We start from the raw sequence: 15,294 nt of genomic DNA, 5'->3' as shown, positions 1-15,294 counted from the left end.
GGTGAGGAGGTTCGGGCAGGAGAAAATGAGGGAAGATTGTGCAAACTCTGGCCAATGTGAATGTAACATCAGAAAGAAATGGCAACCATTAATGCAAAATATTTCAGATCCTGGAAATCTAAAATAAATTGAAAACAAACTGGAAATAGCAGGAGATGCAGCATCAGTGGGAGAAACAGAATTAACATTTCAAATTGAAATTCAGAATTGATCATCAGAACTTGCATTATAACAAAAAGGCATCTTGACCTGGAACATAAACTTTGTGGGTGGCTATTGGCTAGGCCAGGACAAATAGCTGCAAAACTACACTCTCAATGCCTGCTTCTGTCAACAATCTGCAACTTCAGGAATTATTTACAGATTCAAGGGCCTAATATCTGTTGAAGGCATCTGATTATTGTTGAAACCAACATCGGGCATCCTTTGTACACAGAATTGGTGGTTTTTGCCCACCTTTTCTATCCAAAATATAGGAGCAATTTATTCAGCTATGTGTTTTAAATTACAGTTATCCAATGGTTTATTTAACCCGTAACCATATCTCTTTCTTGAGAATAAGGCAGTCCTTCCTGGAAGACAATCATAATACTTATGTGTACTACACTGACACACATACTAAGTATAATCTTACAGGTTCTGGACTGAGGTCACTGAACAAGGATTATGCATTGCTGTGAAATGGATTTCTATTTTTGTTTTATTTAATTAAAACTTAATCCAACAATGCGTCTCTAATATCTGCTTTTGGAAATGCTCCTGAAGAAAAACACCATATCTCTAAACGCCGATATACAGGTGGAGTCTAGGCTGTGAACAATGAAGATGGATGCTACTGTGACATTATATGGAACTAGAATTTTCTCTGGCATTGATGCGGCTGTTTGAACAACATAAATTTCACTTCTACCACTCCCTCCTCTTGTGTTGCAATCTATACACTTATCTAGAGAAAAATAAATCAAAGGATTAGCAAAGTTCTATTGTAGCATCACTTAAGTCATTTTATAACATAAAAAGAAACTTTTGATAAAACTCAGCAGATCTGGCAACATCTGTGGGGAGAAAGCAGAGCTAATGTTATGAGTAAGGGTCTTGAATCGGGGAGGCAATGGCCTACAGATATTATGCTCAACTATTAATCCAGAAACCCAAGTAATATTTTGGAGACCTGGGTTTGAATCCCACCATGGCAGATGGGAAAATTTAAATTCAATAAAAGAAAATCTGGAGTGATGAATCTAATGGGGACTATGAATTCATTTTCAACAATCAGAAAAACCCATATGGTTCATCTATGTCCTTTAAGGGAGGAAACTGCCATCCTTACATGGTCTCCAGACCCACAGCAATGCAGTTGACGCTTAACTGTCCTTTGGGCAATTAGGGATGGGCAATGAATGCTGGCCAAGCCAGCAATGCCCTCATCCCATTAATGAATAAAAGAAATAATCTGGCGGCCTTTTTTGTTTCAGATTTCCAACCACTGTTCTTTGTTTCATTTCATAACAAATTGAGCAGAAGCTTAGAGAAGCCTGAACAATATGGCCTATGGCGAAAATTGAGGCAGAACTGTGCAAAACATCCAGCATGGCCTTTGTCGATATTGGGAGTAACTCACTGCATCATTTAAGCAAGTTCTGGGCATCGGTGTGAGATCCTTGCTAATGGACATTAAGTTGACTATTAAACAGGGTTATCGCTTGTTAACACCTTATTGCCTGCAGATCTCACCTCATTACTACTACCCACCGAGAGCAAATTAGATACTGAGAAATCTCAACATGGAAGTCAAAGCGTGAGACTTCAGATCACCTCCGGCTGTGAAGGTCCTCCATGTTGTTTAGCACACAACAACATCTGAGGGCACAAACCAGGGATACTAGCTGCATGCAACCCTCAAACTAGGACATTGTCATAAGATACTTGTCAACTCTTCACTATCCCCATGGCAGCTCTCCAGTCTACTTGCAAGACTCTTAAGAAGCACAAATCCACATTGCAGGATACGCATACAGCCGGCACAGAAAGGTTGCTGCAAGGAGACTTCATGCACAAGAACAGGTACCCAAGACTGTGGGCAGCACGGTGGCACAGTGGCACAGCGCCAGAGACCCGGGTTCAATTCCCACCTCAGGCGACTGAATGTGTGGAGTTTGCACATTCTACCCGTGTCTGTGTGGGTTTCCTCCGGGTGCTCTGATTTCCTCCCACAGTCCAAAAATGTGCAGGTTAGATGAATTGGCCATTCTAAATTGCCCGTAGTGTTAGGTGAAGGGATAAATGTTGCGCTTCAGCTGGTCGGTGTGGACTTGTTGGGCCGAAGGGCCTGTTTCCACACTGTAAGTAATCTAATCTAATCTAAGACAGTCTAAGACCTACAGCATGTACCAGCTGTCAGCATAGTAAACAGACTCCAAATTTCTTCTAATGGCCATGTCAGAGATGCAGTAAAGGAAGGTAGGATAGGGGGGCAGAGCAGCTGCCAGTTGGGGTTGTAGTATTATCCATCATGAATATAGTCTACCCACAGTCCATGACCATGGTCTGTAGTTTGCTCAGGCTGGTCATGGTGAAGGGATATGTCTAACCACAGTCCAGGCTAACAGCCAGCTCTTTAGGACATTACAAGCAGCCAGAGGAACCTCATATTGTCAGTTGGAGAATTGCAAAGAAGGTGGTCCAGAGTTTGATGCATCTTGTCTAGGTCTGCTTGTCAACGCCAGTCCGAAGTCTATGGTAAATACAATCCTAGGGTCTGCACGTTGATTGTTAAAAAGGAAACAAAGATGGTCTCATTGCTGAAAGGGTATCAGGCAGTCAAGGGAATGGGGAAGAAGAGTCATGTGTTGAGGTGGGGTCAATGAGAAAAGATGGGGAGAAACTCAAGGTTTAAAGATGGAACACAGATACAATATTGCCCATACTTTGGCCAGTGCCATGGTGGAGCAGACAATAGAGCCGCTGAAGATTTGGATCAGTTGCTTGGACCAGTCTGGGCTGTCCTCTAGTGCTGCATCATCCTGGCATTCTGTGCTATGTACAATTGAAGCAGGCAACAAGGCGACATGATGGATGCTGAGAAACTGGAAGAATAGGAATTTTCTTCTTCTGAGGAAGAGGACACTACAGAGGAGGAAGTTCTCCTTGTCCATTACAGAGCTCAGCTGTGACAGGCACCACGAGCCACACAGGATCTAACTCATACTTGGTTCCAGCAGATAAGCGCAGGCCACCATGAAATGTAAAACAGTCAGTGATCTTCATGTCAGTATTTGGTCTGCATTTTGTGGATGAACTGCAGCCTTTATGCATTTTATTTGTGTTTCCTTTTGCTAGCTGTAAATATAAGGTTATTGCTTATCTTTATATGATGGTCGCCGACTGGACCATGACAAGATGAGGGCCTACAGTGGGTACTGGAGGACAGTGACCAAGAAAAAGGGTGTTTAGACAGAATCTAGCTAACAACTGGTAACTGTGTGCTGTGGAGATTAAGCAGTGACCAGGGTATGAGAATGAGATTGCATTGTGAGGGACTGGCAGCCATATCAGTAATGTGCTGTAAGCAGTATGGCTTTGTGGCTGCTCTGCAATTACATCACCAGTGAGGGGCAACGCCAGATTATCAATGCCTGTCAGGTTACTCGGCAGTCTCTTAAAGATGCTGGGTGTCAGGAATGCTGGTGTTTTGGCAGATACCTGGTGAGTAATGAGTTCTGTGAACAGCACATGAAAAGATGGGACTAGAATTATGTGAAGGGAGTGCCATTAGACTGGTATAAGTAGTTAATGTGGTGAATTTGGTAAAATATGGTGAGAAATCCTGCTAGGCTTCATGGTGAAAATCCTCCAAAACACTTGACAAAATTGATACTTAGCCAAAAAAAGATACAATTCAGCCCAACATGTCTGGCTGCAAGTTCTGGATTTTTAATTTAAAAATAGATGAGAAGGGGATTGGTATTCTTCTGCATGCTATTTTCAGCACATTGATGTGTTAACATTAAATTCCTTTGTGAGTATTTTACGAGAGTCATTAACACATTTATTTTGTAATTTGATGCACACAATACAAACAGTATGTTAAAAATATCATTCCTGTGCCTATAAGATTTAAAATGAGATTGTAATCTATGTAGAAATGGTACTCTAGCAGTTATATTAATGTTTAGCTCATGTATATCTCAGCAACTTGAAATGTATTTTTAATTCCCACTCAGATAAAGGAGATAAAAGAGAAGCTGACATAGAGCACAATCATTAAAGCACATCAATAAACAAGAGGAGTCACAAAAGACAGTAGGTGATTGAATATCACCAATATTTGTCTTTTAAGAGCTCTCCTAAAGATTTTTTTTAATTTTAATGATTAAGTATCACCACTGTTTGGCTTTTTAAGAGCAAGTCAAAAGATTCTTTCAGACTCTCACAGATTGGATATCACCAATAATCACTGCTTAAAAGCTTGTTAAAGATCTGCAAAAGTTTTACCTTGTGTTGGGCTGTAAGCCAGTATCTATATGGTTGAGACATACACTGCCACCAGTTAAGATGACTGTATCATTGCGGAGTAAATAGTATTGAATGGTGAACCCATTTGGCTTTATTGGCACTGTCCAATAGAGTTCCACAATGTTGGGGCTTACAGTAATATGATAAGGGTTTGGCCAAATACCTACAAGAAAAATAAAGACAAGTTTGTTTGCTGAGGAAGCATTATTTTGTTTCAAGTACATTAAGTATTTTATGACTGAATCTCTGAAACCCGTATTTGCATTACGTTTGTGCAGAAAAGGACCATTTTGCTCATGTTGAAATTTTTCATGATTTATGATCTCTAAAAATTAACCTGTAGATTGACTTTGAGGCTGGTGAATTATTGCTTCTTAAATTCACACATTTTGATTGAGCTTTAATGGTCGATTAAGAAAATCAAATATGTTTTCTTGTTCTAATTCTAATTCTTGAGAACTAAAATATACAAAAGTAAATCAATTGTTACTGAAAATTGTTGAAAAAAAACTTTGGGTGGATTTTGGTGGAAAACCTGACTAACTGAGGTCCTTTCACAAGACAAAAGATGGCCTTGTGAATTTATACCATTCCACAACCTATTCCTGTGCTATTTAACCTTAGGTGAAGGAATTAAGCTGCTATGACTCTTTTGCCAAATTATGTCAGTTTAACCATCTATAGGAAGGAATAAAAATTCCTTGAGGATAGTCAGAAATATTCCTTTGTGAAGCTAAAAATAAAGAAGTAAACATGGAGAATTCAGCAAGTCGGGCAGTGTCCATGGAGAGAGAAGCATGTCATTACTCCATTCCTTAAGAGCTGAAAAGGAGAGAAAAAAAAAATTATGAAAGCATCAGATGAGACTAAGAATGAAATGGAACAGAGGACTGGGTGCTGATGAAAAGAGAGGTCAAGCTTATGCATGTGGTGGCACATGGCACTAAATGTGGACCCCAGGATATGTGAGAGCAGCTGTCTGAGGAGCATGTATGGTTTGGAGGTAACTGTAACCTTGGTTGGGTTTGAGACATAAGGATGGAACTTCAGCTGGAATCCTTGTGGGGTAAGCTAGAACCAAACAGCTTACTGAGGAAGAAGCTGTACTCTGAAAGTAAATTTCTGCAAATATTTTATCTGACATAAGAGGCAGATGAGAATAAACACACTGAATGATTAAAATAAAAAACCCATTGGAAAGAAGGTGAGAACTTCTTCAAGGTAGGCAGACCTGGAAGTGAAGTGACAGTGAACTAAGCCATATCAAATTCTAAACATTATCTCTCTTCATGTCTCCACAGAATGCTTCCAGACCTATTGAGTTTCAGCATTTGCAGCCATTTACCATAACTTGGGGCATAGAAAGTGTTTCTGTAGCCCACAGGATAATTTTTTAAAAACTTTCTTCCTGTAAAATGTTTATTGCAAACATTTGTTGCCTATTCCCAATTGCTCTTGGGAAAGTTGGGGTGTGTCCCCCTTCTTGAATCATACAGTTTATCTGGTTTAGCTGCATCCATAATGCTATACGGAAGACATTTCTAGGACTTTGATACTGCAGTAATACAGAAATAACAATTCACTTCCAAATGAGGATACTGTGTGTATTGAAGGAAAACTTGTGGGTGTTATATGCATGATGCCTTTGATCTTCCAAGTGGTAAGGATCCTGATATGGAAGGCTGAGTTGAAGGAACCAAAAAGTGTGTTGCTGGAAAAACACAGCAGGTCATGGGCATAAGCCCTTCATCACTCCTGGTGGCAGGCTTCTGCCCTAAATGTCGATTCGCTTGCTCCTTGGATGCTGCCTGACATGCTGTGTTTTTCCAGCTTCAAAAAGTGCAGCACTGGAAAAGTACAGCTGGTCAGGCAGCATCCAAGGAGCAGGAGAGTCAACATTTTGAGCGTAAGGTCTTCATCAGGAATGCTTTTCCAGTGCCATACTTTTCGACTCTCATCTCCACCCTATGCAGTCCTCACTTGTTACGTTGAAAGAGCATTGTGCATGTTGTAGATAGTACGTCTTGATTGTGGTATGTACTGCGACTGTGCACCAGTGGTGGAGATAGTGAATATATAAGGTGGTGGGCAGTGTGCTAATGGATTGATTTGTCCTGTATGGTGTCAAACATCTTGCATGTTATTGGAGCTGCAATCATTCTGCAGCTGCAAGTGGATAATTGCAGCCACTGTGTCTTGGATACTTCCCTCCTACTCCTGATTCACTTGACCTCAGGAAATTCTTTTTCAGCCTCTGAATCTAAAGTTGGCAGTTACCCAATTCACACCAATTGGGAGTAGCAGGTAGACAATCTGCAAGCTCATCCGCCTGACTGAAAATAGACGTGTGACATTTAAGTACAGCCCAATGGTTAAAATTGTCAAAGTCATCCTTCTGTCATTGATGGACAGAAAATTAATTTGCTTTCTTGCTGGAATCACTCTTATGTTAAAATACTCCTTATTTCTGTTCACAATGTCCTTCACATTCCCAATTATTTGTTGTTGCTCACTCTTTTCTCCATATGGCCCATCATTTTTAGCTTTTGCTTTACTTTTCTTCCTAACTAACCTAAATTATCTTTTTAGCTGTTCCTCCCTGTAAAATGAAGGTTAAATTGTTCTACTTACCTAGTTTCTTCTTGATCCTATCTCCCACTGTGCACGTTGGAGGTGAATGCATGTCTTTAAAAAAAGCGTGTACATGCCACCTTTCAGTCAACCAAAACCCAGGCTTGTCAGACTGACATGGTTATGTCGTAGATACCATATGGGGAATGTTTTGACCTTATTTTGACATACTGAACCAGGATGAAAACTGCAAAATGAGTTTATGTAGCTCTGTGTTCTAGACTTGAAAACTGCTCGTAAGAATGATTTTACTCATACAATTGATTTCTCATACCTTCAGGAGAAGCTTGCAGAGTCTGGCCTGTTGCAAATGGACTTGTGCTGCTTCCAGCAGAAGTGCACACAACCACTGTGAAACTGTGGTCAGTGTGCAGCTGAAGATCTGTACCAAACAAAGAGACAATCCATGTGCTTTATATACAGTCATTTATGTTTATCTTATTACAGTTAAGTATTGATTTTTATTATTAAATGCGTAAAATTTCCAGAGATTTGCCCATTCACAGTCAGTTTATGCCACTTCTCAAGTGTTTCTTCTGATCTCCTGCCAAATCCATGACAGATAATTGGGAGAACAGAAATTCTTCCGTCTCTGCATAAGCTTTATCTTCATGCATCTTTTTGCGTCCTCTAAGCATCGGGAGTGGCCAGCACACCAATATCACTTACGGAATGTTATTCTGATTTCAGAATTTTAACCAATCCACTAAAGTAAAGGGGGAATGGTGGGGATCTAGGGCAGGGTTTGGGGCAGGAGAATGATGTGGCATTCATCTATATCCTGATCTAACTTATATCCTGGGGTTTAGAGTCTTTTGCCAAACCGTATAATTAATTATTACCTTGTACTGGTAAACTCTAATTGGAACATTTACACAATAATTACTTTGATTAGCAACTTGATGGGTATGTTCTATGTTTTAGCAACTACATGTGTTTGATGTAAGTTAAATTATGTCTGTAATGCATGTCTAAGAACTTGTGTACTGATGTTTGTGCATCGGATCCTAGGGGATGATTTCTATTCCCCTAACAACAATGAATAAAATGTTTTAGTTTTAGACAGTTTTCACATTGAATGTTTAAATTATCATCTCACACTTGCTACTTTTTATCTTTGCAGCCAAGTGCTGTGGTATAAATTATATTATTCTCCCTGCTTCGAACTTCTGTCAGGATGTTTGTAACATATTTTAAATCATCAGTCTTCAATTTCTGCAGTGGATTATTTGGTACGGAATGCAAAATTTGCCCATCAGTAATCCTCTTCCAGTATTATATTCCATGGGACAGAAATTCTGTCAAAATTCTGCCACTCATGGTGGAATTTCTGTCCACAAGCTAAACTGCGTTCAGGGATGACAGACTTAAGCCACTCCTAAACCTGGCAAGACCGACAGCACAACTGGTCTGGACCTCCTGAGGCAATAAGACTCTGAGGTCAGGTTGTGGTCAGATTTTGGCATTCTACCTCAACTGGCAGCTGAGTGCCAGCATTTCATACAGGCATAAGCAGATGAACTAGCAATGCAAAAGAAGCTGCATTTGCTCAAGTTTAATTCATGCCAAAGTGACACTACCCAGTGTAAGCATGCAGATAGTGACCTAAGGAGTTCCAGACCATTTTCAAATTATCTAAATGAGGTAAACTTTCTACCATATACTCTGTTTACCTCCTCAACTGGTGCTTTTATCATCAAATCATAAACGTTTGATTTAACCCTTTATTCCAATCATTATAAATAGAAACAACTGATGAATTCTGGATCCTGTCATTTTGGAGAAATCTGTAACATATCTTGAGGTCAGTATAGAATATGTTGTGAAGACACACAAGAAATTGTGTGATGATCGCAGCTTGGATTCTCTGCTAGGCTGCATTTAATTAAGCTGCAACTCTCGAGCAACATCAAGACCATTTATATATTACCTATATTACAGTAAAATATCCCATTTCATAACACTGCCGAAAAACAACATTTGACTCCACAAATGTGATACTGGAACAGATGACCCTATCCTTGGTCAAAGAGTTGTGTTTGAAGGAACTTCTTAATGGAGTAGAGACTGATCGAGAGAAGAACAATTTTATTGTGGGAATACCAGAGTTTAAGGCCACAGCAGCTGAAAGCACAGCTGCCAATAATAGTGATTAAAATTAGGATTGCGCAAGTGGCCAAAATTGGAAGATCTCCAAAGGATAAGCCAACTTTCCATTATAATTTTACCCCTGATTCTGGGTGACAGTCTGCACCTTTGGCTGCAACTGGCTTCCTTTTCGACCTGATTGGTTTGCAAACAATAAACACATTCTGAGTGCTTGTACAGGTGTTTGGTAACAAACATTTTTCAGACTTCTAGCTTTGAATCCTTAATTTGTGCGCAGTTTTTAAAATAATATGAAGAGTTGGAAATAAATCAGACAATGTATTACCCCATTGGTTTATATGTGTCCGTACAGAGCATGGTCAAAAATGGATGCAAAATTCTAATGTCTCGACCTAGCTTTTGGGATGTGATAAGTGGCCTTAGTGATTTAAAATGGTGTCCTTGGCTCCTTTAGTTACTTCCTATGTGAGTCATGCCAAAAGCCATATTAGTGACAAAATTAGTTAGCACACATTTAGCATATGCAGGAATTATGCAAATTGACAAATCATGGCTTCAACAAACAAGTCACTCTGATTTGATGCTAATGCTGCCATTTGGAGCTCAGTACTCCAGCTAACACTGACTCTTCATCATTCATGGCTGAACATTGGTCCAGTAATCAGGAAGGACTTTAACAGGATTAGTACTCGTAGATAGACGGTGACGGGTTGTTGCTATGAGTTTACAAGATTTTATCCTTTCTAGAGTTTTTCTGCATTTATAAAGTCAGAAACAGTGAGTGGCTTGTCAGGTTTTAAAGGCAGTTGTTCTGACTTTAAGGCTTCTGAACAAGTCAGTTATCTCCTGACATAGGTGCACTAGTAGACATTCCTTTGGAATGCAACATGATTTGGAAAATGATCAAAGGTCACACAGAGTAAGACAAGCTGTGAGAAGATTTATTGAAGGCTGGTAGGTACAGGGAATGTTGGATGGCTGAAAAAATTGAGGCTCAGGTCAAGAAAAGAAGGAAGCATATGTCAGGCATTGGCAGCTGGGGTCAAGGAAACAAAAGATTAATTAGGGAGCGAATAGGGCTCCTTAAAGATCAATGTGGCCATCTATGTCTGGAACTACAGGAGATGAGTGAGATACCAAATGAATATTTCATGTTAGTATTTACTGTGAAAAAGGACATGGAAGCTAAGGAACTTGGGGAAATAACGACTGATGTCCTGCTCCTCAGATGCTGCCCTACCTGCTGTGCTTTTCCAGCACTGCCCTTTTCATGTTTGATTCTCCAGGATCTGCAGTCCTCACTTTCTCCTATGTCTTAAAAAGTGCCCATATTACAGACGAGCAGGTTCTGGAGGTCTTAAAAAGCATAAAAGCAGATAAATCCATGGGACCTGATCAGGTGTATTCCAAAGCTTCGTGGGAAGCTAAGGAAGAGATTTCTGGGCCCCTTGGTGAGATATATGTATTGTTGATAGTCATGGGTGAGGAAGACTGAGGTGGGTAATGTGGTGCCATTATTTAAGAAAGGTGATGAGGAAAAGTCAAGGAACTACAGACTGGTGAGCCTAACATCAGAGGTGGGTAGGTTGTTGGAGTGGAATTCTGAGGGACAGGATTTATGTGCACTTGGAAAGGCAAGGGCTGGTTAAGGATAGCCGCTCGGCTTTATGCTTGGGAAATCATATCTGACTAATTTAATTGAGTTTTTTGAAGAGGTCACAAAGAAGATTGATGAAGGAAGAGCAGTGGACTTTGTCTACATAGATTTCCGTAAGCTATTCACCAACATTCTGCATTGTAGACTGTTTACCAAGTTTAGATCACTTGGAATCCAAGCAGAGCTAATCAATTGGAGATAGGAGACAGAGGGTGGTGGTAGAGGATTGTTTTTTGGACTGGAGGTCTGTGACCAGTGCTGTGCCACAAAAATCGGTGCTGGGTCTACTGGTTTATATCATTTATATAAATGATTTGGATGGTTAGTAACATTGCAGATGATACCAAAATTGGATTTGTATGGACAATGAAGAAGGGTACTTCAAAGTTAAATGGGACCTTGATCAGATGGACTAATAGGCCAAGGATTGACACATAGAGTTTAATTTACGTAAATGTGAGATGCTGTGTTTTGGTAAGGCAAACCAGGGCAGAGTAGGAAAGGACTTGTATACTTAATAGTAGGGCTCTGAGGAGCATTGCTGAACAAAGACCTTGGGGTGCAGGTTCATAGTTCCTTGAAAGTGGAGTCGCAGGTACACAGGGTGGTTTGGTACTCATGCTCATTAATCAGTGCATTAGTGAGGCCACTTTTAGAATACTGTGTTCAATTCTGGCCTTCCTGCTACAGGAAAGTTGTTGTTAAACTTGAAAGGGCTCAGAAGAGGTTTACAAGGATGGTGTTTGGATTGGAGGGGGCTGAAGACACTGGGGCTTTCCTCCCTGGAGACTGAAGGGTGACTTTATACAGGTTTATAAAATCATGAGATGCATGGATTGGATGAATAGCCAAGATCTTTTTTTCCGAGGGTAAGGAAGTACAAAAGTAAAGGGCATAGATTTAAGTTGAGAGGTAACCTTTTCGTGCAGAGGGTGGTGCGTGCACGGAGTGAGCTGCCAAGGAAATGTTGAAGTGGATACAATTACAATGCTTAAAAGGCATCTGGATGGGTATATGAATAGAAAGGGTTTACATGGATATTGGCCAAATGCTGACAAATGGGATTAGCATATCTGGTTCATGTGGATGAGTTGGACCAGAAAGTCTGTTCCTGTGCTGTATAATTCTATGATTCTATGAGTCTAAGAGGCATAGGTGGGCTGAGGCAGGTTTGCTGGGTCACAGCTAAAGGCCACATGTACACAATCACAGTCTCCTAAGGATATGGGTCAGTCACTCAGAACTAAAATAATATATTTTCTTCACCCAGAGAGCAGTGAGCCTGTGGAATTCAATGGAAGATTTTTGCTGTTCTCACAGTTCACCATCCATTGTTGCATTGACATTCTCAAATTGAGCAGAGCTAATATGTTTTTCTCTTGTGCTACAGAGCGAAAGGAAAAGTGAACTTTGTGAGGAATGTAGAGTGCAAATGGTGCTTTGCCACACATCGGTTCTGTGCTTTGTTGCAATCAGAAGAAATTCTTCTCCCTCAATGTCCAGCTGGTGTCCAGTCATATGCAAACACTCTGCAGGTCAATGTTTTGTGTTCTTGCAGCAGCCATGTTGGAATTTGTCCAGAGGCAGGTGCACAGTTGGGAAATTTCCTGGTTTGATTCCCACTCCTGGGGAAGAAGTGCCCCCATTGATGGGATCTTTGTTCCATGGTGAGTCTGGGGAGGGTTGGAGGGGGTGCAATGGAGGTGGTGGGTTGCCAAGATGGATTAAAAGTCTGTGACTTTGTACAATTGTATTGTTTAAATGTCAACACCTCTCTCCTGCACTACTCAAAGCTCACCACAACCTATTTATTCCCTATGCTCACACATGGCAATTCTGCCTGACCCATGCATCTTACAAATCCTTACTAGTTCTTATAGCCCCTGAGCCAACTCATGACCTCCCACCTACCCGATTGCAATTTAACCGTTAGCCCCGATAGCAGTTTTGTGCAAATGAATACCTTCAACCCATCATCCTTTCCCTCAGCATCCTCCGTTGGCAGACCTCAGGAAGCATATTGAAATGAAATAAAATACAGTTCTAAACTGCATAAACTCTGACTAATTCATGAAAGCCTACTCAATATATTTGCATTCCCTCAAGTTCTTAATCTTTTATAAAAACAAATACTTGTAGTCATAACCCCTCATTCAAGAAAGTTAATCCGTTCATCAACTCTTTGAACTGTCAATCAAACTCTGATCTTACAGTTTCTCATTATGATAACAGTGATGGGTTGTGGAAAGCAGTCAATAAGTAATATGATAATAATTTTACTTAGTGTAATGTCAAATAATAGTTATTGAAACTGCTAGCACAACTTTTTTTTCAAACAGAGAAACAGAGGCTTTCTTTTTAACTTTTAAAGAACAGGCAATTGAAATAACTTGAAGCTTGACATACAGTCACAGAGTCATAGAAATATGCAGCACAGAAATAGACCCTTCAGTCCAACTCATCCACGCCGACCTGATATCTTAACCTAATCTAGTCCCATTTGCCAGCAGTTGGCTCATATCCCTCTATACCTTTCCTATTCATATACCCATCCAGATGCCTTTTAAATGCTGTAATTGGTGTCATTATTCTCAAGAGATATATCCAATTTTGTCTTGACCATGCTCAAATATTGAGCTGCCATTGATCTCTAAGGTCGAAAATTCCAAGGATTCACCCTCTGGGTGAATAAATTGCTTGTTATCTCAATCTTAATGATGACTCTGGTGTGAAAAAGACATAAGCGTGGATAGCATGCATCACTTTCTTTGGCAGCTCATTCCATACACGCACCACCCTATTTGTGAAAAAGGTGCCCCTTGGGTGCCTTTTAAATCTTTACTCTTTTATCTTAGGCCGATGCCATCTAGTTTTGGACTCCCTCACCCCAGAGCAAAGATCTTGTCTATTTACCCTATCCATGCCTGTCATGATTTTATAAACCTCCATACGGTCGCCCCTCAGCCTCCAGGGAAAATAGTCCCAGCCTGTTCAGCCTCTCCCTCGAGCTCAAGCCCTCAAATCCTGGCAACATCCTTGTAAATCTTTCCTGAACTTTTTCAAGTTTCACAACGTCCTTCCTGCAGCAGGGAGACAAGAACTGCATGCAGTATTCTAATATTCTGTATAGTGGCAACATGACCTCCCAACTCCTATACTCAACGCATTGACCAATAAAGGAAAGCATACCAAATACCTTCTTCACTATCCTATCTACCTGCTATTCCACTTTTGAGGAACAAAGCAAAGAACTAGGTGGGACTGATAAATTAAACTGCATTTATTTCAATGCCAGAGGCCTAACAGGTAAAGCAGATGAACTCAGTGCATGGCTGGAAACATGGGACTGGGATATCAAAGCAATTACAGAGACATGGCTCAGGGATGGAGAGGACTGACAGCTTAATGTTCCAGGATACAGATGCTATCGGAAGGATTGGGGGGGGGGGGGGTTCAAGAGAGGAGGGGAGTGGTGTTTTTGATAGGAATAACATTGCAACTGTACTTACGGAGGATATTCCTGGAGTACATCCAGGGAAGTTATTTGGGTGGAACTGAGAAATAAGAAAGGGCTGAAAGGGCTGATCACCTTATTGGGATTGTACTATAGAGCCCCCCCCCCCCCCCCTCCCCCCCCCCCCCCCCCCCCCCCCCCCCCCCCACCCCCAGTAGTCAGAGGGGAATTAAAAAACGAATTTGTAAGAAGTACTCAGTTATCTGTAAGAATAATAAGGTGGTTATGGTAGGGGATTTCAACTTTCCAAACATAGACTGGGACTGCTATAATGGATAGAGAGGAATTTACTAAGTGTGTAGAAGAAAATTTTCTGATTCAGTATGTGGATGCACCTACTAGAGAAGATGCAAAACTTGACATTTCTACAGAAATGTCGTATTTGCCCTTCATGAGTGTTAATGTATGTACTAAAAAATTATAACTCTTACACTGGGGAATACTGCCTGTGCTTCAGTGAAAATCTGGTCTGTGGAACCCAGCACTGAGTTCAAACAGCTCTGTTGAGTTTGAGCTTCCCTCTGTGTGATTCATGTCCTTACCCCATTCCCTTATTGACAGAAATAGGATGTGTCAGAAATGAGGGTGGGATTTTTGATTCTGCCTGCTATTTTTTAAAATTCCTGGATTATCCACAATTTTAAGAAAATCTCAGCTGTTGCCTTCATTCTGTACCAGTCCATTCTGCCAATCTCATTTGAACTATCACAATAAACCAGAATATGGTTGTTAGGAGCTGATGATCATTTACTTCAACACCACCTTCCTGCATTATTCTCCTTTCCCTTGGTGTCATTATTCTCAGGAAATATATCAATCTCTGTCTTGACCATACTCAATGATTGAGCTTCCACTGATCTCTAAGGTC

The 15,294-nt window shown here is 40.6% G+C and overlaps 1 protein-coding gene across 1 annotated transcript in view; it reads right to left on the bottom strand.

Moving 5' to 3' along the window:
- The window catches only part of ush2a (Usher syndrome 2A (autosomal recessive, mild)), a 929,735-nt gene that overhangs the window by 175,798 nt on the left and 738,643 nt on the right, over window positions 1-15,294 (bottom strand). The window contains 2 exon segments of the mRNA XM_072580162.1: window positions 4,495-4,678; window positions 7,421-7,528. Coding sequence (XP_072436263.1) covers window positions 4,495-4,678; window positions 7,421-7,528 — 292 coding nt within the window.

Source organism: Chiloscyllium punctatum, chromosome 11 (genome assembly GCF_047496795.1).
Source record: "Chiloscyllium punctatum isolate Juve2018m chromosome 11, sChiPun1.3, whole genome shotgun sequence".
In the NCBI taxonomy this organism is placed as follows: Eukaryota; Metazoa; Chordata; class Chondrichthyes; order Orectolobiformes; family Hemiscylliidae; genus Chiloscyllium; species Chiloscyllium punctatum.
Note: the sequence above shows the minus strand (reverse complement) of the source record. Positions and strands in the feature narration are given on the sequence as shown.